Here is a 23,083-nt window from a genome sequence, read left to right as displayed (position 1 = left end):
ATTCATAGCTTAGTTTCGAAATCGAGAAAATCCACCGCACCTATTACAATCATGTAGTTAATAAATATGGCGTCATGAAAAGAAGAAATTAATGTAATGTGTCCACACGTAAAAGATTAAAAGGATTTAAGGTTACATACACATTGTTTACATTGTTTTTTATAATGACAATTACAAACTATATCTTTAATATAAGAGAAAGAAGTATTGTAAGACAAAATTAGAAGGATATCTATCATAATTTATTACCAGTACAAAATTATTTTTTCTAGTAAGTTTTTATATTGATTGAAATTCATTCAATATAATAAGTAAGGCGGTGGTAGAATTACAAATAAGTTAATATTTTTATATCGATTTTAGTTATAATTAATATAGAAAGTTGTACAATAAAATTTATGTAATAAACAAATAAAACTTTCTATACTAGTGACATTTTTGTAATAAAGAATAAAACCTTTTATAATAGTTTTAGTTATAATTAGTATAAAAGTAGTTTCTTATTTATTTTTTTAAGTTAGGATACATTGAAGCCCTAAACTTTGCATATCCTAACGACAACACTCATGTGAAAACCTTCTTCCTTCATTCACACTTCCAGTATATGTGAGCACTTTCTTACTTCATTCACACTCCCAACACTACACATCTGCAGACCTTTGAGCATCATCACCACCACATCGTTTGTAACCACGACTGTCTATAAGCTTGCAACCATGGATCTACAATCCTTGCAACCATGGATTTGTACCATTGGCAAGCCTTTCCCTCTCAATGAGGCTTGTTCCTTACCATTCTCCAATTCGCACTTAAGCTCATTGTATCTTTGTCAACAATTACAACAACTACTCATAAGTTTTCAAATGCTGAATTTGGAACGCAAGGGATCCTTTGTGGGTTCATAGCAGTTTTAAGTGGAAGTGACTTTTTATATCGGTTGAGACTTTAACCAGTATAAAAAGTAGCACTTTCTATATCACATATATTTATAACAATTATGCAACCAATATAAAAAACTTTTTTTAACTGTATAAAAAGGTTTTCTTGCAGTAGTATATAATGCCATAAATAAAAAAGTATATGTAGAGATCTATTTTCATTAATCATGTTAACATATAAATATTTGTCTTGAATGTTGTCATTGGATATAATAGATTTAGGGTTAAATATGTTTTTATTCTGTAAACTTGGACGTAAAATTAAAATTCATCCAAGTTCTAAATTATATATAGTTGGACATGTTAAATGACGTTTTAGACTTGCATTTGAGCTATTTACACTATTTGACATATTTCAATTGAAACGTCAATCTAGAACACTATTTAACATGTAAAAAAGATGACGTCGTTAGATTAAAATGATTATATCTATTTATTTTTCAAATTTAAAAAACAAAATGTATCAAAATTTAGAATATGAAAAAGTCCAATTTTGCTACTAAATTTAAAAAAAATATATATATTTTGTCCATAAATTGTTGTATTTGTGTAAATTGTTATGTATTTTAGCATGCTAAATATTTTCAAGGAAGATATATATCGTATATTATATAGTAAAGAAATCAATTTACAATATATATATATATATATATATATATATATATATCACAAGTGTTTATTAGGAAAATAAATTTACAATCAAAAGAATTAGTTAGTTTGTGAACAGAGACAAGATCAAAGTAAAAAATTGGTTTATGTAAACCATTATGCAGATAAAAATTGGTAGTAAAATGAATAATGGCCGAATAAGGAAAAATTATGACTCTCAATGTGGTTACTTAACTAGAATCCGTGTAATAATCTTCTTGTATTTAGGAATAAAAGGTAAGAGAGATTCAACGCAAGGGATTAGCTATATTAGTGGTGAATAAGAAAAATAATACACAATTTTCAACAAACAATATATATATATATATATATATATATATATATATATATATATATATATATATATATATATATATATATATGGAGGACAATAAACAATGTTGGATATAGATAGTATTTACTCGATCATGAAAAAAATTACTCCTTTACTTATTTAATACTTATTTAGAAAATATATATGAATATTTTAAAATCTAAAGTATGCATAAATATATGTAAGTATTTCAAAAGATATATTATATAAATGTTTAAAATAAAATTACAAAAATTATATAAAAATATAATATAAATTAAAATTTAATTTTAATCAAATTTAATCTAAATAAAATTAATTTTTATTTTAATTAAATTAAATTTAATAAAATATAAATTATTTTTTTTTTACTTTTTCTAATAATAAATATTTATAAGTACAAATAATATTATATTTAACATATTTATAAACACAAGTATTAAAATATTCACTATTTACGAATATAATAATATTTCATGAATTTTATCAATAGATACCTACATATTTTTCTCATATATATATATAATAATAATAATAATAATAATAATAATAATAAAATAGTTAATTATAATTTAACAAAAATCACTCCATGAATATTGTATATCTTCTAGAATTAGTATATGAAATTTGACCCCATTCATCATTCAAAAGCAGTTTCCAACTTTTTTTTCTTCACTTTATATTTCTTCTAACATTTCACAATATAAAAAAATTTAATCTTACTAGAAATTTCTATTTTGGTCCATATTAAAAGGTGGGTTTGTAAGTCTAACTCAACTTCACAAAATCGACTTGTAGATGAGGTTTGCACCTCACTTATATATTATAATTTGGCCCTATCTCTAATTGATGTGGGACTTCCAACACACCTTCTTCACGCCGATTATAATTTGGCCTTATCCCTAGTCGATGTGGGACTTCCAACACACCCCCTTCATGTCGAGGTATAGACATCTCGTGCGTGATGGTAGAAATTGGGTGGCCCAATAGCGGCCCGACAACGAATGGAAACACAATATCTAACATTCTAAAATCTTAAATAGGTCTTTTTTTCTTTTTCGCGTATCAATTGGGTCTCTATTAGTGTAAATTTGATTCAATTAGAGGCCTACCGTCAAATTCACCTAAGGTAGTTAAATCTTTGTTTAAGTTGGACATTTTTATTGAGTTTTTTTGAAGAGCAAAGATAATATCAAATATCTAATTAAGGGAAGGGCAAAAGTGGAAGATGAACAAGAGTGAATCACCAGCCAGGCCAAAGCCCTTTTGCTTCCCAATCCAAGGTTCTCATACTCTTATCCTAATTTCAGAGACATTGCAGAGGCTTTCTCCTCAAAGCAAACGAAAAACCTAGGGGCACCCATTTCTGTCGTGGTCCATGCGTCATCGGCGATGACGTTTGCCGCCGAAACTACTGTCGGCCTACACCGAAGTTTGTTGTCTTCACTGGCGCCGTTTTTCTTACTCTTCACCCAATCGCGAGAGAATCTCTCTCATCTCCCCGTCAACCGCCAACAAGACTAGCCACCGCAAGCTGCGAGATGGGTGTTGCCAACGTCATCGACCACTGCTAGGGTCGCCGCAGGTCACAACTCCAGGCCCAACCTTCCTCCTCCTCTTCCCGCACGAGAGAAGCTCTTTTGCTCCTCCACGTCCCGTCTTCGCCGCCTCAACAAGGCCAACGGTTGTCGTCGTCGTCTACAATGGAAGGGAAACCCTCCACCGCGGCTCAACCCTTCTCACTCACGAACCATCATGGCTTGACGCCCTAGCTGCTGGACGACACCACGGTGACCTCCAATCGCGGTCTGCGTCTTTCATCTTCTCAATGGCGACTTGAGTGCCGTTATTGATGGTTGATGACTAATCCTCTCATCTCGTTGTTCCTTATTTTGCTTGGGTTGATTTCATTCTGTGAGGCCTTTCTTCCTTAAGGATTTGACTCCTCTGTTGATGGTTGGGTTGTATTATTTTTTCTCTAAATACTGATCGAACTGCTTGTTCTTTATTTTGCTTGGGTTGATTTCATTATGTGGTGTCTTTCTTCCTTAAGGATTTGACTCCTCTGATGATGGTTGGGTTGTATTATTTTTTCTCTGGATACTGCTCGAACTACTTGTTCTTTATTTTGCTGGGTTGATTTCATTCTGTGGTGCCTTTCTTCCTTAAGGATTTGACTCCTCTAATGATGGTTGGGTTGTATTATTTTTTCTCTGGATACTGCTCGAACAAAGGAATTCATTTTTCTTCATCTTCCATTTTTGTCCTTCTCTCAATCTGATATTACCTTTGTTCTTTAAAAAAACTTAATAAAAATACTACGTAACTAAGTATTAAACTACCGTTTGGTGAATTTGATGGCAGACCTCTAATTGAATCAAATTTATAATAAAAGAGATCCAATTGATACGCAAAAAAAAAATAAACCTATTTAAGATTTAGGATAAAAATAAGAAATTATGAAGAGATTAAACCTAAAAAAAATATATAATACTCTTTTTTTTAGCATAACTTTTGAATTAGATTTTTCAAAAGCGTTATCTAAAAAGTAAGATTCTGTTTATTAAGTTTTAAAATTCACAACTCGGGATTACTTTATATGAAAAAAAAAACATGCATTCAATATATAAATTCCAAAACAATAAAGGTTAAAAACTTTTTTCTTATCAATTCTGAACTAAATAATACGAAAATAAGTATTTTTTTTTTTTTTTATTGAAGAGAAGATGAGATTGGAAAAAAAATGATTTGTGAATGATTTGAGAGCATTTAATAGTATTGAACATCCCTGTCGGAGGATAGAACAACTATTTATATGAACAAAGCCCATCTTTCTAAATTGAATTTTGAATTATTTTTGAAGTTATTTACCAATACGTTTTTTGTCTATGCTGGAATTCCAAATTGCAATATCACATTCTCAATTGATCCAGTACAAAAAAAAAAAAAAAACTTAGTTGGCGAAAATGTGATCTGCTCTTACTGAAATGATTGGCAACATTTTCATTTGTTTTCTTTAAAACGAAATGTCTATATCCTTCAATCGTCATTATCATCTGTCATTGACGTAGTGTGTTAGTTCTAGGTGCTATGTAAGGATAACAATTATGAATAAAAGTGGTCAAATTGATGAATATAATCGTGACACGAAAGTATATATATTTGTATCATAGACATTTTTATGTGGCTTAAGATTTTTAACCTTAGTTTGATTATTTTTTTTCTGCCATGAGTAATGGCAAATTTATTTCTATCATTCCTACAAACCAAAATTTTTGTGTGTTTTGAATGAAAAGTTAATTGTGGAATAAAAAACACTTATTGGAGGCACATTATTTAGGTGTTTATTGTGTTAAACGACTCTATCAAGTTAAGTAGGAATCTTTTAACTGAGTTATGTAGTATGGGTGGTTTTTACTTTGACGCAATTAATTGGATTTAATTTATTATACTATGTCCAGGATTAAGACTGAGGATAGTTGAAGATAAAATTGATTTAAACGAGGTTCATGTAAATAATGTAGGAAGTATTTTTGTTTGAAAATAGTTCATGTAAATGTGATATATGATTTTTTTTGGAAGAACATGAAGATGTTTTTATAGAAGATTTATGTAGCTTTTATATTTTGTTAGGCATATGAGTTTTTGCTGCAAAATCGAAATGCAACATTTTTTCTCGTACTTTTAAAAATTGTGAATGACTTATAAAGTATAGGTAAATATAACTAGGATAATTTACTACATGAATATTTGGTTGGGAGCTTGTGCAATGCTTCATTAGTACTAAAGAATAAAATAAATATATGGCACTTCCATGCTATTGGATGTGTATATTTATGGAATGAAAAAATACAAGTCACGTCAAAACTCCATTTGCATGGTATGGGAGGAAAAAGGGTCTCAATTGGTTAATGTTGCTAACATCATTGTAAAGTTTAGTATAAGTATATTTTGTTGATTCTAACATTGTTCACATTGTCAACGGTGTTTTCATATTCTTATCTTTTTTAATGTTATTTAATTAAATTTCAAAACATGAGAGCGTCTAGACGTATAGACGATTTTGTCTTAACAAAGAGAATTTATTAAGACAAGTATTTAAGATGTATTATGATATATATTTATTCTCTAATACTATTGTATTTTATAAACGACTTGTGGTCCATAAATGGTCTTTAATTTTTTTTTTCATCACTAACGTGACTAAAAAAGACTAATAACATAGTTAACTATTTCGTTCTAGTAACTTGTTTTGAAAAAAAAATCCTATTAGGTTTGATACAAAACTGATATGCATTGAAAAAATAATTGACTAATAGTGATGAATGCATATTTATGCTCACATTTATGTTTTAAAATTCAAAATTTTGATGAGATTTTTATGCTTAAATGATTGATTTAAAGTAAACTTGTGACAATTGGATTTATTGGATTTGAGAATTAAAAAGACGTAAAAAGTGATTTTTAGTGCATAAATTATTCTTGTATGTTATAATGTTTGTTGGTACAGCCGAAGTTAACATTTGAATGATTAAAAGGGTTAAATTTAAATATCTAATATATAAAATAGACCATCATTGGATCCTAAACTCTGGTCAAAGTTGGTCCAATCTAGTCAATTCAGGGCTCATATGCAAATTTGAAAAGAAAGAAAAGAATAAATTGTAATTAGAGGAAATTTTTGGACTTCTGTGCAATTTTGAATAAAATAAAAAGGGTTGAAGTATATTAGATATAAGATAAAAGAGTTTATCAACAGAAGATTAAGAATCCAAGCACAATCAAACCTATATAAAGAGACCCAAGGGAGGCAGAAATCATAACTCATTCATTCTCAGACTCCTCCATTGGAAGTAAGCATTCATCACTCCTCTCAATTTTATTTTACCATTTGTTTCACTCCATTCATGAAGGGCTAAGCTTCTAGAGCTATTCCACTGATTTCATCATGGATTCTGAGCTTAAGTTGAATTAATGAATCTGTTTCTTTTGATTAGTGATTTAAGTTATTCTTTTTTTATGTCTTTCATCTCTTAATCATATTAAAAGCAATGATTTTTGCATTATAAGGTGTTTGAGTCTACATGCATATTAATCATATGAGTTCAAGGGTTTCTACGTTTGATTGAGAATCTACTTTGATTGAATTTAGAAATTTTCATATAATTAAACGGGTTTTTGCTATCAATTGAGAATATACTTTGATTGGTGATAATAATTTCAAATATAATTAATTGAAAATTTACTTTGATTAATTAGCTTTTAATTTCAATGAGCTAATACTAAAAAAATAACACAAATATATCAATATGAACATATATCAATGAACCAACACTTCACATTTTTTGAAACTTTGTTCGACTACAATACATCAAAGTCACACACAAACCAAATATTAAGATATCCACATATCATTCACAAATAAACAATTACAATAATAACATTGAAATCACCAAACATATCACAATCTCAATTCTAATAACAAACCAACTCCTAAAAGAAATAAAACTTCTTTAATTTAACCTAACCATAACAAAAAAATTAAAAATATTATCAACAACCAAATTAATTTATACGTATCATACTTGCAACTAATGAAATGGAGTTCACTAACAAGGATAATAAGCACGAGCTAAGGAACAAGCGTGAAACAATGAAACGACAAGGAAATGTAATGAAAGCAATAAATCCACAACAACAAGATGGACTCAAACCACAAGCAAAGAAAAATATCAGGAAGGGACGTAGAAACAGAAGTGCGAAATGCTACAATTTTTCTAATGCCATTCAAATTTCGAAAGCCAGCTTGAACAAATAACTCCTTCGTCAGCAATCGCAATAAAATATTCAAAATTCATTTAAAAAACCACATAAACTGTATCTAAAAGTATCAAAGTATCGTTTCCAATTTTGTTAAGTATATGAAAAGTTAAAGTAATGTATCGATTGGTACGTGGTGAGAGTGTTAAAGAAGTATGTCAAACATTGTATCATTTCGAAAAATGTGTGTTCATATTATGGAAATTATACTTAAGCAGAGTGAATAATCAATGCACTGCTTGTAGTATTCATCCAAAAAAACAATAAAGTTGAGAAAAATATTATACAGTTTAGTCCTTATCAATGAAAAATAAAGGATTTAATTCCTAGCTATATGTGAAAATTATTTTGTTTGGAGACTTACCTCAAAAGATATCAATCTTTGAATGTTGGCAAAAAACACATCCCAACATTGCATTTTAATGTTCTTAAGAGAAAAGGTTGCTCTCAGATTTTCTCTATCATCAGTAATTTGTTCAAAATCTCTGATCATCACAACTTCATCAACCAAATAGAAAATGAGTTTAAAGGTGTGATAATTAAACAAGAGAAAATAAGGACTACGGAATCAACTGAGTTATAATGAAGAAATTATAACTTGGAAGGCTCGGTCCAAAACTTAATTTTTGTAAAATCCTGCAAAATTATAGGAGATAGTTAACTTGGAAGGCTCATTTTGCACCTGCATCTTCTATTCCAACTTTCAAAATTTCAGTTCCCGTTGAAAGGACTAATACTATCTTTTAAGTTTTTCCAAATGTCTTAAATCTGAACACATAAAACAGTTCTATTTTCTGAATGTTTTCTAAAAATTGCCTTCAGACATGTTTAATAAAAATCACTCAATAACAGTTAAAACAAAACACCCATAATTTTACGAGCTTGTAATAATATTTTAAAACCACTTGGAAAAAACATTTCATTGATAGATTTCATGCCAAAACATAGTAATTGTTTTAGGAAAAAACTTTAAACAAAAAACAAATGAACCTAAAAGAAAATATGCATTCTAGCAGTGCCACGGGTATAAAAATCCGTGAACATATAAGAAACCACCCACTAAGCAGATAGCATTTGAGTACCATGTGGCTTCAAAACTCAAGAAATTAAAAATCGATTAGGATCCCAACGTAAAACTATAAACAACCAAAAAGAAAGGCTCCAGAAACTTGGTAAGGCCTTCAAGACTTCAACGGCAATGGCCATGAAAATCCTGGCGACAGGCAATTAACATCACCAGCATGAACCATATGCCCAGCTTGAGATTTCTACGCTAAGAATCCACAATTTATAAGAGAAACAAACCATAATTGCAGACCGATAGCATAATAGGATTGGGAAGGGACATGTTCATAACAAGGTATATCATCCATCCCTAAACCATAATATAAAACTAGAGTACTGAAATATGTAATGACAATAATCTGCAAATGTAATTAACGGAAACCCAAACTGGACCCAGTCACTATCTGGCAGTTAAAAGCCAAAACTAAACTCAAAATGTTCCAATAATGTTTCAGGGCTCTCAAAACCAGAATTATCGAAAAGCACTCAATAAAGGGCCCAATAATACCCAGTTTTGAAAGTGCATCCTCTCATGCCAGGGTCCAATAATACACTATTCACTAGCTTAGCAAATCCTCCCATGCACCTGCTTGTGTCCCAGTCACACTAACCTGTAAGAAATACAAACGTCAGCATCAGCAACAGCAGCTACAAATCATATTTGAGCTAAAACAAGCAGGCATATACCACAATTAATACAAGGTATCCAGAAAAAAAGACTTGATCAAAATTTAATAAAAATGAAGATACGCCAAAACTGAATTTTCACGACAAAAAAAACACCCACATATTTTTGGCTTATCACAACGGATTTGTCACCCTTGATAGAAATTAATTACAATATGAAAGTCCTTTTCCGATAAAGAAATAATTTGTCTTCCTGGAAAAGTTGCTCTTATTAGACTTCAAATTGTTCATATTTATTTCCACATTTTGCTCTAGTTTGGATTTAGAAAATTCGCATCATAAATACGGAAAACAAAAATCATGTCACTCACCACTGCTATTAGCCACAATTGTAAACACAATCCTGGTATTTACAACCAATTACCGGCAATAAATTGCCTGATCAATTTGCGGTGGAATCTGCTTTATTTCAGTTCCAAGTTCTTGTTCAATCCTATATCTGAACGAAAGTAAAAATGCATCAGAAACTACAGCGAGTATCTCAAAAAATCATTCAAATGTAAATTACATACAAATTAAAGCGATCCTCGTAAGTAATCAAGTTCACTGCCAACCCAAGGTGCCCAAACCTCCCTGAACGACCAACCTATCATCAACAGAGCACCCTTTAGATCATTTACAGATAACTAGTATCCAAGAAAATGAGTTAGAGAAGTGACCACAAATTATACATACCCTGTGCAAGTAAGTCTCTGAGTTCTTGGGAAAATCAAAATTAATAACAACATTAACTGCCTGAATGTCTATTCCTCTAGTAAAAAGATCTGCAATTGTTTCACATAAAGAAGCATGAAAAACTTCAATCATTACAATATACGTAAAAGCATAATATCTAACCAAAAGTTTGATTAAACACAGAAATTAATATACCACGACTTAAGAGCACAACACCAAAAAAATAAAGATTATTCAATTAATGATAACTAAATTTGCTTTTGAGAATAAAACAGAATATAATATCCGAAAAAAGAAATCAACCAAAACCTAACAAATGTTGCACATAACCATAACTGGTAGGATAGCTATTCTTCACATGCAACAGAGAAAAATGTGATCATTATTAGGGTTGTGCTACAGTATCAGTAACATACCAGTACAAACAAGATTTCGACATGCACCATTGCGGAAGTCATGAAACACTCTGTTACGATGGTCTTGCAACATCTTTGCATGAATATAGAAACATGAATACCCAAGTTCTGTGATTTTCTTGGCAAGGAGTTCTACTCGATTCACTGAGTTGCAGAAAATGATAGACTGGTTTATTTGCAGCTGAAATAGAAGACATCAACATCATCAACATATTCACAGGCTGCATATAAGAAAACCAAGAGAACAAATAAAAAGCAAACCTTAGAAAATAGAGTATTTAAGCAATGGACTTTCTGCCTCTCTTCCACAAATGCATAATATTGCGTAATACCCTTCAAAGTTAGTTCATCCATAAGGTTGATGACATAAGGTTTACGAAGATACCTATCTTTGAAATCCTTTACAGTAACCGGAAATGTTGCTGAAAACATCAAGATTTGACGGTTTGAAGGAAGAAAATGAATCAGCTGCTCTATAGAAGGTTGGAACTCTGGGGACAGAAGCTTATCAGCCTGACAAACACAGAATGCTATGTATGTAAAGCTTCACATAGATAAGTAACTGTAACAAATAAAAAACATAAACCTTAAAAATACCACAGAAAGTACGAACATACACAAATGATGGATGAGAAAAATATTTTGTCAATATTTAAAACACAAATGAGAAGATCAATTAACACAGGCATTTCCTTTTACAACCGGCTTGACAATGTTTAGGAGATTCAACAAAAATTTAAAACATGCATGCACATCAGATCATGTGTAATGACATTCAATCATTATTCTCAGTTTCTACTTCCTAAACCTTTTTAAATATGAAATATTTACAAACTGTTCATTACTCTCAAAGAAATTTGATAGACGAATGTCATCCAGGTTAAATATATTTACCTCATCCATAACAAGCATAGAGCAATCTTTCATAATACAAACACCTTTCTTAGCAAGATCTAATATTCTTCCTGGAGTTCCAACTAGTAAGTGAACTGGTTGATATAAGCGCATTATATCATCTTTCAGGCTGGTACCACCTGTTGTAACCATAACTTGAATTTTCAAGTGTTTTCCAAGTTCTTTACACACTTGAGAAGTCTGCAAAGCCAGTTCTCGGGTTGGGACCAATATAACAACTGCAGGACATAAAAAATACATAGAAAACATTCAGAACATGTAAAGCCAATCATCTTGCTTCTTCAAATAGTCAACAACTATGAAATAGCTAAAGATAATGCACAATTAAACCATGATTCAGCAATGCCACAATCATATATCACAACTATTTTCAACTATAGCAATAAAATCGAATTGTGTCCTTCATATAAAATAACTTTTCAAGGGAATCAACTTGGCAAAACAGGGTATCCATTAGTTTAGTTGAAATTCCAAACTCTTGTGTCTATACACAAAGAGCTTTTAGTAGAGAATAAAGAGTATAGCAATAAATTCTTATTTTAACAATGTTCAAACTCGATGCACCCTTGCTCAGCTTGTTAATGCGACTCTAGCTGACCCTTACCAGTGCCAATCCCATTTTCCTTTTTTAGTAGAACACTGCTTACAATCAACTACAGGCTACTGGACATGCTTATTGAATTGAAACATCAGTATATACATTTCTTTCAACAAGGTTATGAGAATTGTGGACTGGAGAAACAGATCAAACCTTGAATAACATTATTATCTTGGTCAATTTTTTCCAACGCAGGAATGCAAAATGCAGCAGTTTTGCCAGTTCCATTTTTAGCCCTAGCAAGAATGTCACTGCCAGTAAGAGCAATTGGAATGCTTTCTTCTTGGATGGGAGAAGGCCTTTCAAAACCCTTCTCATATATCCCCATGAGCAGCTCACGCTTCAAAAAGTAATCCTCAAATTCATTTCCTTTTGTTGCTGTTACATCCTGGAGAGAAAAAATGAAGCAGATCAAGACTAGCATGTAAATATGTAAGAAAAGTTAATAAAGACAAACCCCACAATCATAGTAGCTAAAATGACTGATCTGTGAATGGTATAATTTTACTATACCTTTCGAATATATGAAATATATGTAAAATCTAATAACATAACACTCAGAAATATAACATTAAGGGTATATGCCACTGACTGCACTACTTACAAGGAATAAAACTAAATACATCTCAATCTCTACACGAGACATAAATGATTCAAGTAGTTTGTAAATTTTACAGGTACAATTGTGTTCTAAATAGCAGATAGTAAATTACCAAATGTCTAATAGAGTACAAGGCACTAAGAAAAGACATGAATACATTGATATTGTGCCAGTTACATTCTATGACAAGAATGATTTTCATCAGTCATTTATAATATATTAATGTATGAAAAACAGCTCCATACTAACAAGAATGTGCAGAAACAAAAAGTAAGAATTAGAAATATCACAACCAAGGTGTTACCAAGGATCTCAAAGATGTGATTCATGCAAAATATACATAACCAATAACTTGAGGTATAACATGATGGTATTCCATGACCTTACCTCAGTCTTATAGCGTGTATCAGCTGGTGGAATCTTGAGTCTTGCTTTCCAATCTTGTGAACTAACAGGAAAAAAAAAGAAAATGATGGTAACATGAGAACACTTTTCTTTTGGAATAACAGAACCCAAAAAAAATAATTTCATCTAGTAGTAAAAGAAAACAATCACACATTGTGATAACCTATTGTAAACCAATAATATCACGAGAATAACTCTGTCATTAATATACTAACGGTTTAAATATTTTTTACCATAAAACATATACACAATAATACATTTTCCAAATATCATTATTAAAATTGTATAACAGGTTATGTCGTTTAATTCAATTCTGAGACACCAATTCAGACCACATTTGAAATAGAAAATGGCTGCATCTCTTTTTGGTGAGGGACCATACATAGGGCTAAGTTTGTGCAGTCACTGTTTTCCTCTTAGTCAATTTTCAAGATTCAAATTCCAAATCACTGACCAAAGTTTCAATGATAAAGTTTAGGACACATGCATTAGTGATAATGCTGAAAGTTAATGAAAAAACTATATATGAAAACAAGTATCTAACAAGCATAAATGAATAAGAAGTACACCAATTGCCTATAGAAAAAGGAAAGTGGTGACAACTTCTAAGGGTAACAAAATTGTCTTACCAAATAAAAATAGATCATTGATGTCAATTCCTCTTATGATGAGTTGTTCACTCTAGTAAAAAAATTCAGAGGGTTGACCGAACAGACAATGAATCATGCAAAACAAAGTAAAAATGATGAACAATTCAGTTCTGAAAAGAACACAGGCAGAAACATGGAAAGAAGGCTGGGAACAAAACTTCATGATCAGGCTGAACAGACAAAGGGATCTCTGATCTAGACACACTAAAAGAATAAAAGTTCCAGCAATACCATTGTTATCAAATGCATAATATTGCCGAAAACCAATAATCCACCACACATAGTGGGCAAATACCACAAGTCACATTCACTTAGTGGCTGAAATAATATACATATACACAATTATGTTTGTATAGAAAATAAAAATCAAACTAATGTTGCATGCAAATAAAATTGAAATAATATTACTCAAAAGTTTCACAGGCCAGAGCCTTGTTGAAGATGACAAGAGGATGCAGGACGTATGCTGCAAACACAACATCCACAACAGCCACAATCATGGTTCCCAAAAACTCAACAACACAATAGCACTATAGTGGCTATCTAACAGTACAGAACAATGCACAACGGTAACAATTCAGGCCACCATTGGAACAACAAACATCATCAAGCAAGCACATTGCAGAAACACCACAATAAACCATAAAGAACCAACAAGAAACAACAAAGACAGCACTTCAACTCGAACCCTAATTACAACACAACAAAAATTGAGGCCAAATAACAAAAATGACAACACACGAACCTCGAATCCACGGCTTCAGACTGCACGGTCTTTTCGACCTCGTCGACGGCATTGGCGTCTCTTCTCAGCCACTGCTGCTGCTGCTGTGGCTGTTGCATCAAATGCCTCTGCACGTAATGTGGCTGTTGCTGGTACGACGGCCGAGGCTGAAACCCCTGATTCTGGTTCAGGCCGGGGTTCTGGTTGAGGTTGGGGTTGTGGCCGACGTTCGGATGGAAACCTCCTCTCCCAAGCCCCATTCCGGGAGGGTACCTCGCTCTGTTGTTGTGGTGGTGGTTCATCTCTCCGATTCAAAACCCAAGAAACTCAATCTAACCTAAACTACCGAAAGAATTTACAAATTAACACGAAAACTACGTCTCAATCTGATATCATACAGCAAGAAAGGGTTAGGGTTTGGTTTTGTCCGGTGAAATGAAAATCGGAGCCGAAAGGGTTGGGAATTCCTACAGATCTAGAAAGAAAGAGGGTTTTGTAAGGTTCTTGTTGTTCAACCCGTGGAGAGAAAAGAAGAGAATTTGTCTTATTTATATCTTGGCTTGGAAGGGTTAAGCTAGAAAGGAAGAGAAGAAGAGAACAAAACACAGAAACTCAGAAAAATAATGAATGCAGAAGAAACCTCCAATTTCCATCTTAGTTCCCTCTTCTTTTTTCTATCCTATACCAACTCTTTCTTTATTTATTTTCCAATTATTATTTTAAGGTCCCTGTTCTTCCTTTTATTCTCCAAAGTTCCCCATTCCTTTTTCATGGCTTCAATTCAATTATATTCAATGCAATCCTCAAAATAAATATTTATTTTATTACAAAACAAAATAAGCTCCCATCATAATAGAGAAATTATTTACTTAATGAGAAACTAACTGTGCATGGCCTGCAAAATTGATTTTTTTTCGTGTTATATTAATAGAGACTTTTATATATAGTATATTTATTACATCTTATAATTATCTCAGAATTTATTTGGTACAAAAAATTATTTACTTGGCTATAAAAATGCCTTTCCATCCAAAGGGCATGTTTATTAAAATCTTACACAAAAAATGTATATTTTGAAAATATAATTATAATATAGTATATATAATTATACTTAGTAAATATAACATATAATTAAATTTCTTCTAAAAACTATTATATTCATTAATGATATATATTTATTATTTTTAAATGTAATACAATTTTTTAAAAATATTCTACTTTTATATAATATATATAACTGATTGCATTTATTGATATTATGTACAATTAAAAAATCTCTTATATTCATTAAAATTTAATTAATTACTTATATATATATATATATATATATATATATATATATATATATATATATATATATATATAACTGATTTGTACAATTAAAACATCTCTTATATTCATTAAAAGTAATTTATTACATTCATAAATGTAATAAATATTTAATAAATATGTCACTTTATATATCATAAATGCTTGCACTTATTATACTCTATCTTAACAGAAGAAATTAATATTATAATAATTATTTCAATAAAAGATAATATTAAATTATAAGATGAATTTTATAAAAAGTAATTATAAAATTAAATAAATGTTATTATTGTATTACCGATAATTCTTTTATTATATAAGTAGTTATTTTTATTAAAGTAATTATTTAAGACAAAAAAAAGTCATACCAAATTATGTAGGTAACTGATTAATTCATATTCATGTTCTGATTAAGTTTTAATTTTAGATTTTTAATTTCTGTTTAAATTTTTATTTAAATAAGGTTTTTGATAATTAATTTATTCGGCATGTATAAATTTTGTATATACAAAATACAAATGCTCATGATATTCTATTGCTAGAAAACATAAATATTCAGAGATATTGAATACTTTATGAAATAAGGAACGTTTTCTCTAAGAAATCTCTTCATTTTCTTCATCTTCTCTTTGACTATTTCCAATTTATTATTCAATGAAAAATATAATATATTACAAATATAATTAAAATTATATATTATATTTTCACACTAATGAAAAATGTTAGTAAAGTTGGCTTAACGTTCAAAATTTTATTAAACATTTTTTTTTCTAAATTACTTTTAATAAACTTATTTAAGTTATATTTATTGGAGATAGTGCATAAGTTTAAATATAAAAATATTTTAAAAGTAATAGTAACGTTAGACTAGTTAAAGATTGTTTACATTAAATTCCATTAATTATATTTTTGTATATTGAATGTTCATTAAATACAATATATTTATTGCTTTTTATACATTTAATTAATATTTATTAAACGTTTAATTTTTATCAAGATGATAACACGTTATAGTTATTTTAAGCGTTGCAACAAAAGACTAATTTGTTCTTGGAAGTGGTGATTTGACTTTATAGTGAAGGACTTTTCTTATGTTCAAGATTACGTTATACATTATTATGAATTTATATTTCAACTTTTATATATATATTAAAATTCATTAATAATTTGTCATTACATAAAAAAAATTATTAAACAAAGAGAAAATAAAATAATATAAAACATATATGGATTAAATATATTTTTGTCCCTATACTTTGGAACGATTTTGGTTTTAGTCCCTCTTTCAAATTAAGGTACAATTTAGTCCTTCAACTTTAAAAAACTCTAGTTTTAGTCTTTTTTACCAAAGTTTTTTAATTTTATTTATTGTTTCAAATGCGTTTCTAAGTTATCATTAAAGCAAAAATGTCTCAAACAGTGTAAACAATCCAAATGCTATAATGAAACATGCTTGAAACAACAAATAAAATTAAAAAACTTTGGTAAAAAGGACTAAAACCAGAGTTTTCTAAAGTTGAAAGACTAAATTGTACCTTAGTTTGAAAGAGAGACTAAAACCAAAATCACCCCAAAGTATAGGGACTAAAAACATATTTAACCCAGCATATATCAAATTTGTAATAAAATTTATATTTCACTAAACAAAGATGAACTATATTTATTATAAAAATTATATAAATAGATATATTGCTAAATATATTTTTATTATCTAAATTTAATCGTAAAATTAGTTCAAAATTATTATATATTTTGGTTCCTAAATTTAAAAATAACGGATATAGTTCATTTAATTCAATTATGTTATTTTTTTACGTGTCAAATTAGTTTTATGTTAACATTTGAATTATTTATATTATTTGATATGTTTTCACTTCAATGCTGGTTGGATGAAAAATATGTTTGACACATAAAAATGATTAATGTAATTGGGTTAAAATGACTATATCCATTCATTTTTAAAATTTGAGAACCAAAATGTATTTAGAAAGGTTCAAATTCCAATTATGCATCAAAGTTCACAGACTAAAAATATATTTAACCCTAAATATATGAAGGTAAAATATTAAACCACCTATATGAAGGTAAAATATTAAATCATCTATATGAAGGTAAAGTATTAAGCCACCTATACTGTTAGAAGTGGGTTTTAGGCATAACTCAACCCCACAAAACCGACTTGTAAGGTGAGGTCTGCACCCCACTTACATATTATAAATTGGCCTTATCTCTAGTCGATGTGGGACTTCCAACACACCCCCCTCACGTCGAGGTATATACATCTCGAGCGTGAGACTAGATATTAATGGGTGATCTGATAATGGCCCAATAGTGGGTGGAACAATATGCCCAACAAATATCGCTAGGATAGGCTCTAACCATAGCTCTGATACCATGTTATAAATGGGTTTTAGGCCTAACTCAACCCCACAAAATCGGCTTAGCCTAGAGTAATTTAGGGATGGGTGACCTTCTGGGAAGTTTTCCCAGAAAATGTGTGAGTGAGGACAAAACACATTGGAAAGCCTCGTGTTGATCTGTGGGGACAATAAATATTCCCTGTAAGTTGTCGGGGCGTTACAATTGGTATCAGAGCCTAGCCTCTCCTAGTACGGTGTGGTTCGAGGACGAACCAAAGCGGAAGCTGGTGGGCATGTGACGCCCGGGCATTGACGAGGGCAGGGAGTGGGGCTCCTGGCAGGCTTCGAGTGGAAGGGGCACATGGACGAATCGAACATACACCGGAATGAGAGGGATCTGGAGACTGTATAGTTATGGGACTATACAGTTGAAGGATAGCTTAAAAGAATTGATTTGGCTACTCATATCAACAAATACATTTGCTTTTCGGTAGCCTATCCCATAAGAACTCCATGGTTAAGCGTGCTTAGCCTGGAGTAATTTAGGGATGGGTGACCTTCTAGGAAGTTTTCTCGAAAAATGTGAGTGAGGACAAAGCACATTGGAAAGCCTCGTGTTGATCTATGGGGACAGTAAATATTCCCTGTAAGTTGCCGGGGCGTTACAGTAAGTACAAACCTTTCCCCATCCATTGGTAATGTTCTGTTAGTAGATGACCTTAAACATAATTTGCTTAGCATAAGTCAGTTGTGTGACAACGGATATAATTTTGTTTTTGAAATATGCCAATGTAGGGTATTTGACAATAATAACTCCTTAGTATTTACAACTAACAGATAAGGTAAATTATACAAGATAAACCTATATGAGTTGTAGTCTCAAAGTGTCTCATGTCTAGTATCTATGAAAGATGAGGCAATAACATGACATAATAACTGTGGACATGCGAGCATGAGATTAATCTCAAAGCTACAACAACATGATCTCGTTAGAGGACTGCCATAAGTATCATTCAACGATACAATTCTTTGTAGTGCTTACATAAAGCGAAAAGAGGTCAAAGAACATTTTAAAAGTAAAAACATTATTTCAACTAAACGACCTCTTAAGCCGCTTCATATAGATTTATTTAGGCCGACAAGAACCGAATCTATAAGTTGTAAACGCTATGGGTTAGTAATAGTAGATGATTTCTTTAGGTGGACTTGGGTTATACTTATAACTCATAAGGATGAGACATTTAATACTTTTTTCAAACTTTGTAAAAGGATAGAGATTGAAAAGAATTTAAAAATTATGTCTATCTGAAGTGGCTTTGGAGGGGAGTTTGAAAATGAGCTTTTAAAAAACTTTTGTGAAAACACTAGTATTAAGCACAACTTTTCAACTCCAATAACTCTACAACAAAATGGAGTTGTTGAGAGGAAAAATAGATCTCTACAAGAGATGACCCGAACTATGTTGAATGCTTTTAATTCTCCTAAACACTTCTGGGCATAAGTAGTTAACACTGATTGCTACATTCAAAACAGAGTTTACATTAGGCTAATCCTTAACAAAACACCTTATGATTATGGAAGGACAAAAGACCAAACATTTCATAATTTAATCCTTTTGGTTGTCAATGCTTTATACTGAACATTAAGGATAACTTAGAAAGGTTTGACTCTAGAAGTGATGAAGGGACCATGCTTGGCTACTCGAAAACATAAAGAGCATTTAAAATATATAACTCTAGAACCTTGAAAGTTGAGGAAGCCATTCATGTGAAATTTTACCATGAGATTGACCAAAGTAAGTAAGAGCTAGACGACTCCTTCTCTAAAATGCAGGTAATGAAAATCTATCCAAGGAGGAAAATGCGTCAGAAGTTCCTAACAATCAAATCGAGAGTCAACATGAAGAGCCAATCAACGATGGTGGTAAAGAAAGAAGGGAACAAAACAACCTACATTGTTTAATCATCAAAGACCATCCTTTAAAGAAATCATAGAAAATATGAATGAGCATTTAAGAACAAGATTGTATCATAAGCCCCTCACCACTACTCTTATCTCTCAAATTGAGCCGTTAAATGTCAATCAAGCTTTAGAAGACAATTCTTGGGTTAAAGCTATGAAAGAAGAACTTGATCAATTTAAGAAAAATGAGGTATGGGAATTAGATGAATTACCTCATGGAAAACATGTAGTTGGAGCAAAAGGGGTCTATCGAAACAAGTTAGATGAAAAAGGAAATGTCGTCAAAAACAAGGCAATACTAGTTGCGAAAGACTACTCTCCACAAGAAGGAATCCACAACATAAGAAGTTATGCTCCTGTAGCACGATTGGAAGCCATTCACATTCTTCTATCATTCGCGACGTTCAAAGGAATCAAGCTATATCGAATGGACGTCAAGAGTGCATTCTTAAATGATGACATTAAGAGAGAAGTGTACGTGGAATAACCCTCTGGCTTTGAATGCTAGATGAATCCCACTCACGTCTTCAGACTTAACAAAGCTTTATATGGTTTAAAATAAGCTTATAGAGCTTGGTATGAACAATTAAGTCTCTTCCTTATAAAGAATGGTTTCACGAGAGGTCAAGTAAACACCAAGCTCTTCAAGAAAAATGTCAACCAAGACTTCATTATCATTCAGATATATGTTGATGACGTTATTTTCGGTACTATTGTTGGAAAATTATGCTGAGACTTCTCGATCATGATGCAAGAAGAGTTCTAAACGAGCATGATGGGTGAGCTAAAGTTCTTTCTCGTACTACAAATCAAGCAAGAAGAAGACACGATCTACATCCACCAAACAAAGTATATCAAGGAGCTACTAAAAAAGTTTAACATGGATGACACCAAGGAGATGAAAACTCCAATGCATCCAACAACTAGCTTGGGACTAGATGAAAGCTCAACAAAAGTGGACAATACTGTGTATCGTCGAATGATAGTTTCACTTTTGTATCTCACCGCGTCTAGACCTAACATAATGTTTAGTGTCTGTCTTTGTGCGAGATTTCAGTCAAATCCTAGAGAAACTCATCTTAGTGCTGTTAAATGCATATTTCCCTATCTAAAAGGAACAACATCTCTCGGACTATGCTATAAAGGGAGTAAAAGCTTCAATCTTGAAGGATATTGTGATGTCGATTTTGTTGAAGATAAGGTTGAACAAAAAAGTACAATTGGAGGCTGCCACTTACTTGAAAGAAACATAGTATCATGGGTGAGCAAGAATCAGAATATAATCGCGCTGTCAACAATTGAAGTTGAATACATATTTGTTGCACATTGCTGCTCACAACTACTATGGATCAAAACTCAACTAGAAGATTACAACCATGTTGAAAGTAAGATCCCCATCTACTGTGATAACAATGTTGCCATTTGTTCGTGTAAAAATCCTACATTGCATTCATGCGCTAAACATATTGAGGTTAAACATCATTTCATGTGTGATCATGTTAACAAGGATATTGTAGAGAGTCAAACATCTAGGACACATAGTCTATATGACATCATAGTCTTCATCGTCTAAGACAAATCACCATCAAACATATGCATCCATGCACCAGGTTGTGTCTAAGTACTGAGCCCATCTCTAGAAGTTGTCTAGGATCTCTAAAACCCTAATATTTCTCTTTTTCTCTTCTATATGCCAAAATCTTCTATGTGTCAATCAAGCCATTACTCTTATCATTAATCCCCTTTCTATCTCTCTCTCTCTCTTCCTCGAAACGACAAAATCTCCGATTTCGCAACTCTTCCCATTCTTATCCGCTATTGACTAACACTCTTATCGAAATCTTCTCGGTATTCAAGAGACATAAAATCTCTTTTCCGAATCTTTCCATACTAACCACATTAACTGGACGAGACTGATCAATCGCTCATGACTAACTTTTCTCTCTATTTAACTCGATCCTATCTCTCACTTTCTCAACACATTCTTTCAAAACCCTTATTCTTTCTCTCATTGTCACACCTTCTCAAAACTTTGATCTTCTTAACTCTCAACATTCAAAACCAATAAATTGTTCCTTCAAAACTCCTGACCATCATCGTCATCTCATCTAATCTTTGGAACAAGATGATTATGATAATCCAACATCCCTTCCTATGTAACACTCCTAACAGAGTGCCACTAGAAAATAACAAAATCTGAAATTTTCGCCAATTTTTTTCATTTAAAATTAACACCGCGCAAACAAAACCTCAAAAGTTTAAGTGTCTTATAACATAAAGTTCAAACATTACAAATGTCGCAACCGGAAAATCACGACGGGATGACGATCCAAAAAGAAAATACGTTAAAGAAAAAGAGATTTGGAGTCGCCACCATAGTTTATTCTAGAAAACTATGGAAAAACCATAAAATGATAAAGCACGGTCCACGAAAATCAAAGATTGGGTTCGGGAGTCGGTTACGTGTAGGGAAGGTATTAGCACCCTACAACGCCTGCCCGAAGGCAGTACCTTTAATCAAATGCGCGAATTTAATGTGGTTTGCAAAATGTTTAATTTCCCCTAAAAAAATAAAACTCTAAAGAAAACAAAATATTTTTTTGTGTTTTTTGTGCCCGACAAGGATTGACCTTGCTCTCACGTATCCTCAGTTGGAATGAGAAATCAGGGTTACGTAGTTCTTTGATCGTTTGGAAAATTTGTTTGAGAAATTGTTTGAGAAATTTGTTTGAAAAAAGATTTGAGTTTTTTTTTGGATTTTTGGGAAAGTGAACCTGACAAGGACTGACCTTGCTCCTACGTATCTCCACTTTGGATGGAGAATCAAGGATCACGTAGTTCTGGCTAATTGCTTAGGAAATGTTTAAGAATTGATTGTTTTTTTTTTTTTTGAAAGAAGGAGGAAAAGGTTTTAACACAAGGCTGACGCGAATGGTCGCACGTGTGCTTAAACCTTTTAAAATATTTTTATTATTTTTGAAAGAAGTAGGAAAAG

General features: G+C 31.4%; 1 protein-coding gene across 1 annotated transcript; it reads right to left on the bottom strand.

The window, feature by feature from the left end:
* Window positions 1-8,905: 8,905 nt before the first annotated feature.
* LOC106774222 (DEAD-box ATP-dependent RNA helicase 8) lies at window positions 8,906-15,120 on the bottom strand. Its single transcript, XM_014661136.2, has 10 exons — window positions 14,477-15,120; window positions 13,064-13,124; window positions 12,229-12,463; window positions 11,457-11,695; window positions 10,824-11,075; window positions 10,563-10,743; window positions 10,147-10,235; window positions 9,984-10,057; window positions 9,783-9,910; window positions 8,906-9,395 (listed from the first exon to the last, which is right to left on the bottom strand). The coding sequence occupies exons 1-9, from the start codon at window positions 14,755-14,757 to the stop codon at window positions 9,832-9,834; spliced, it is 1,491 nt and encodes a 496-aa protein (XP_014516622.1). The 5' UTR covers window positions 14,758-15,120; the 3' UTR covers window positions 8,906-9,395; window positions 9,783-9,831.
* Window positions 15,121-23,083: the final 7,963 nt, after the last annotated feature.

Source organism: Vigna radiata, chromosome 9 (assembly GCF_000741045.1).
Source record: "Vigna radiata var. radiata cultivar VC1973A chromosome 9, Vradiata_ver6, whole genome shotgun sequence".
Taxonomy (NCBI): domain Eukaryota; kingdom Viridiplantae; phylum Streptophyta; class Magnoliopsida; order Fabales; family Fabaceae; genus Vigna; species Vigna radiata.
The sequence above is the reverse complement of the archived record's forward strand: the minus strand, read 5'-3'. Positions and strand labels throughout refer to the sequence as shown.

Coding starts and splice junctions, on each gene's coding strand:
- LOC106774222 (XM_014661136.2), bottom strand. CDS start 14,757: ATGAACCACCACCACAACAACAGAGCGAGGTACCCTCCCGGAATGGGG. Junction 11,076..11,456: donor CTATGCTTGTTATGGATGAG/GTAAATATATTT, acceptor TGTGTTTGTCAG/GCTGATAAGCTTCTGTCCCC. Junction 10,744..10,823: donor TAAATACTCTATTTTCTAAG/GTTTGCTTTTTA, acceptor CTTCTATTTCAG/CTGCAAATAAACCAGTCTAT.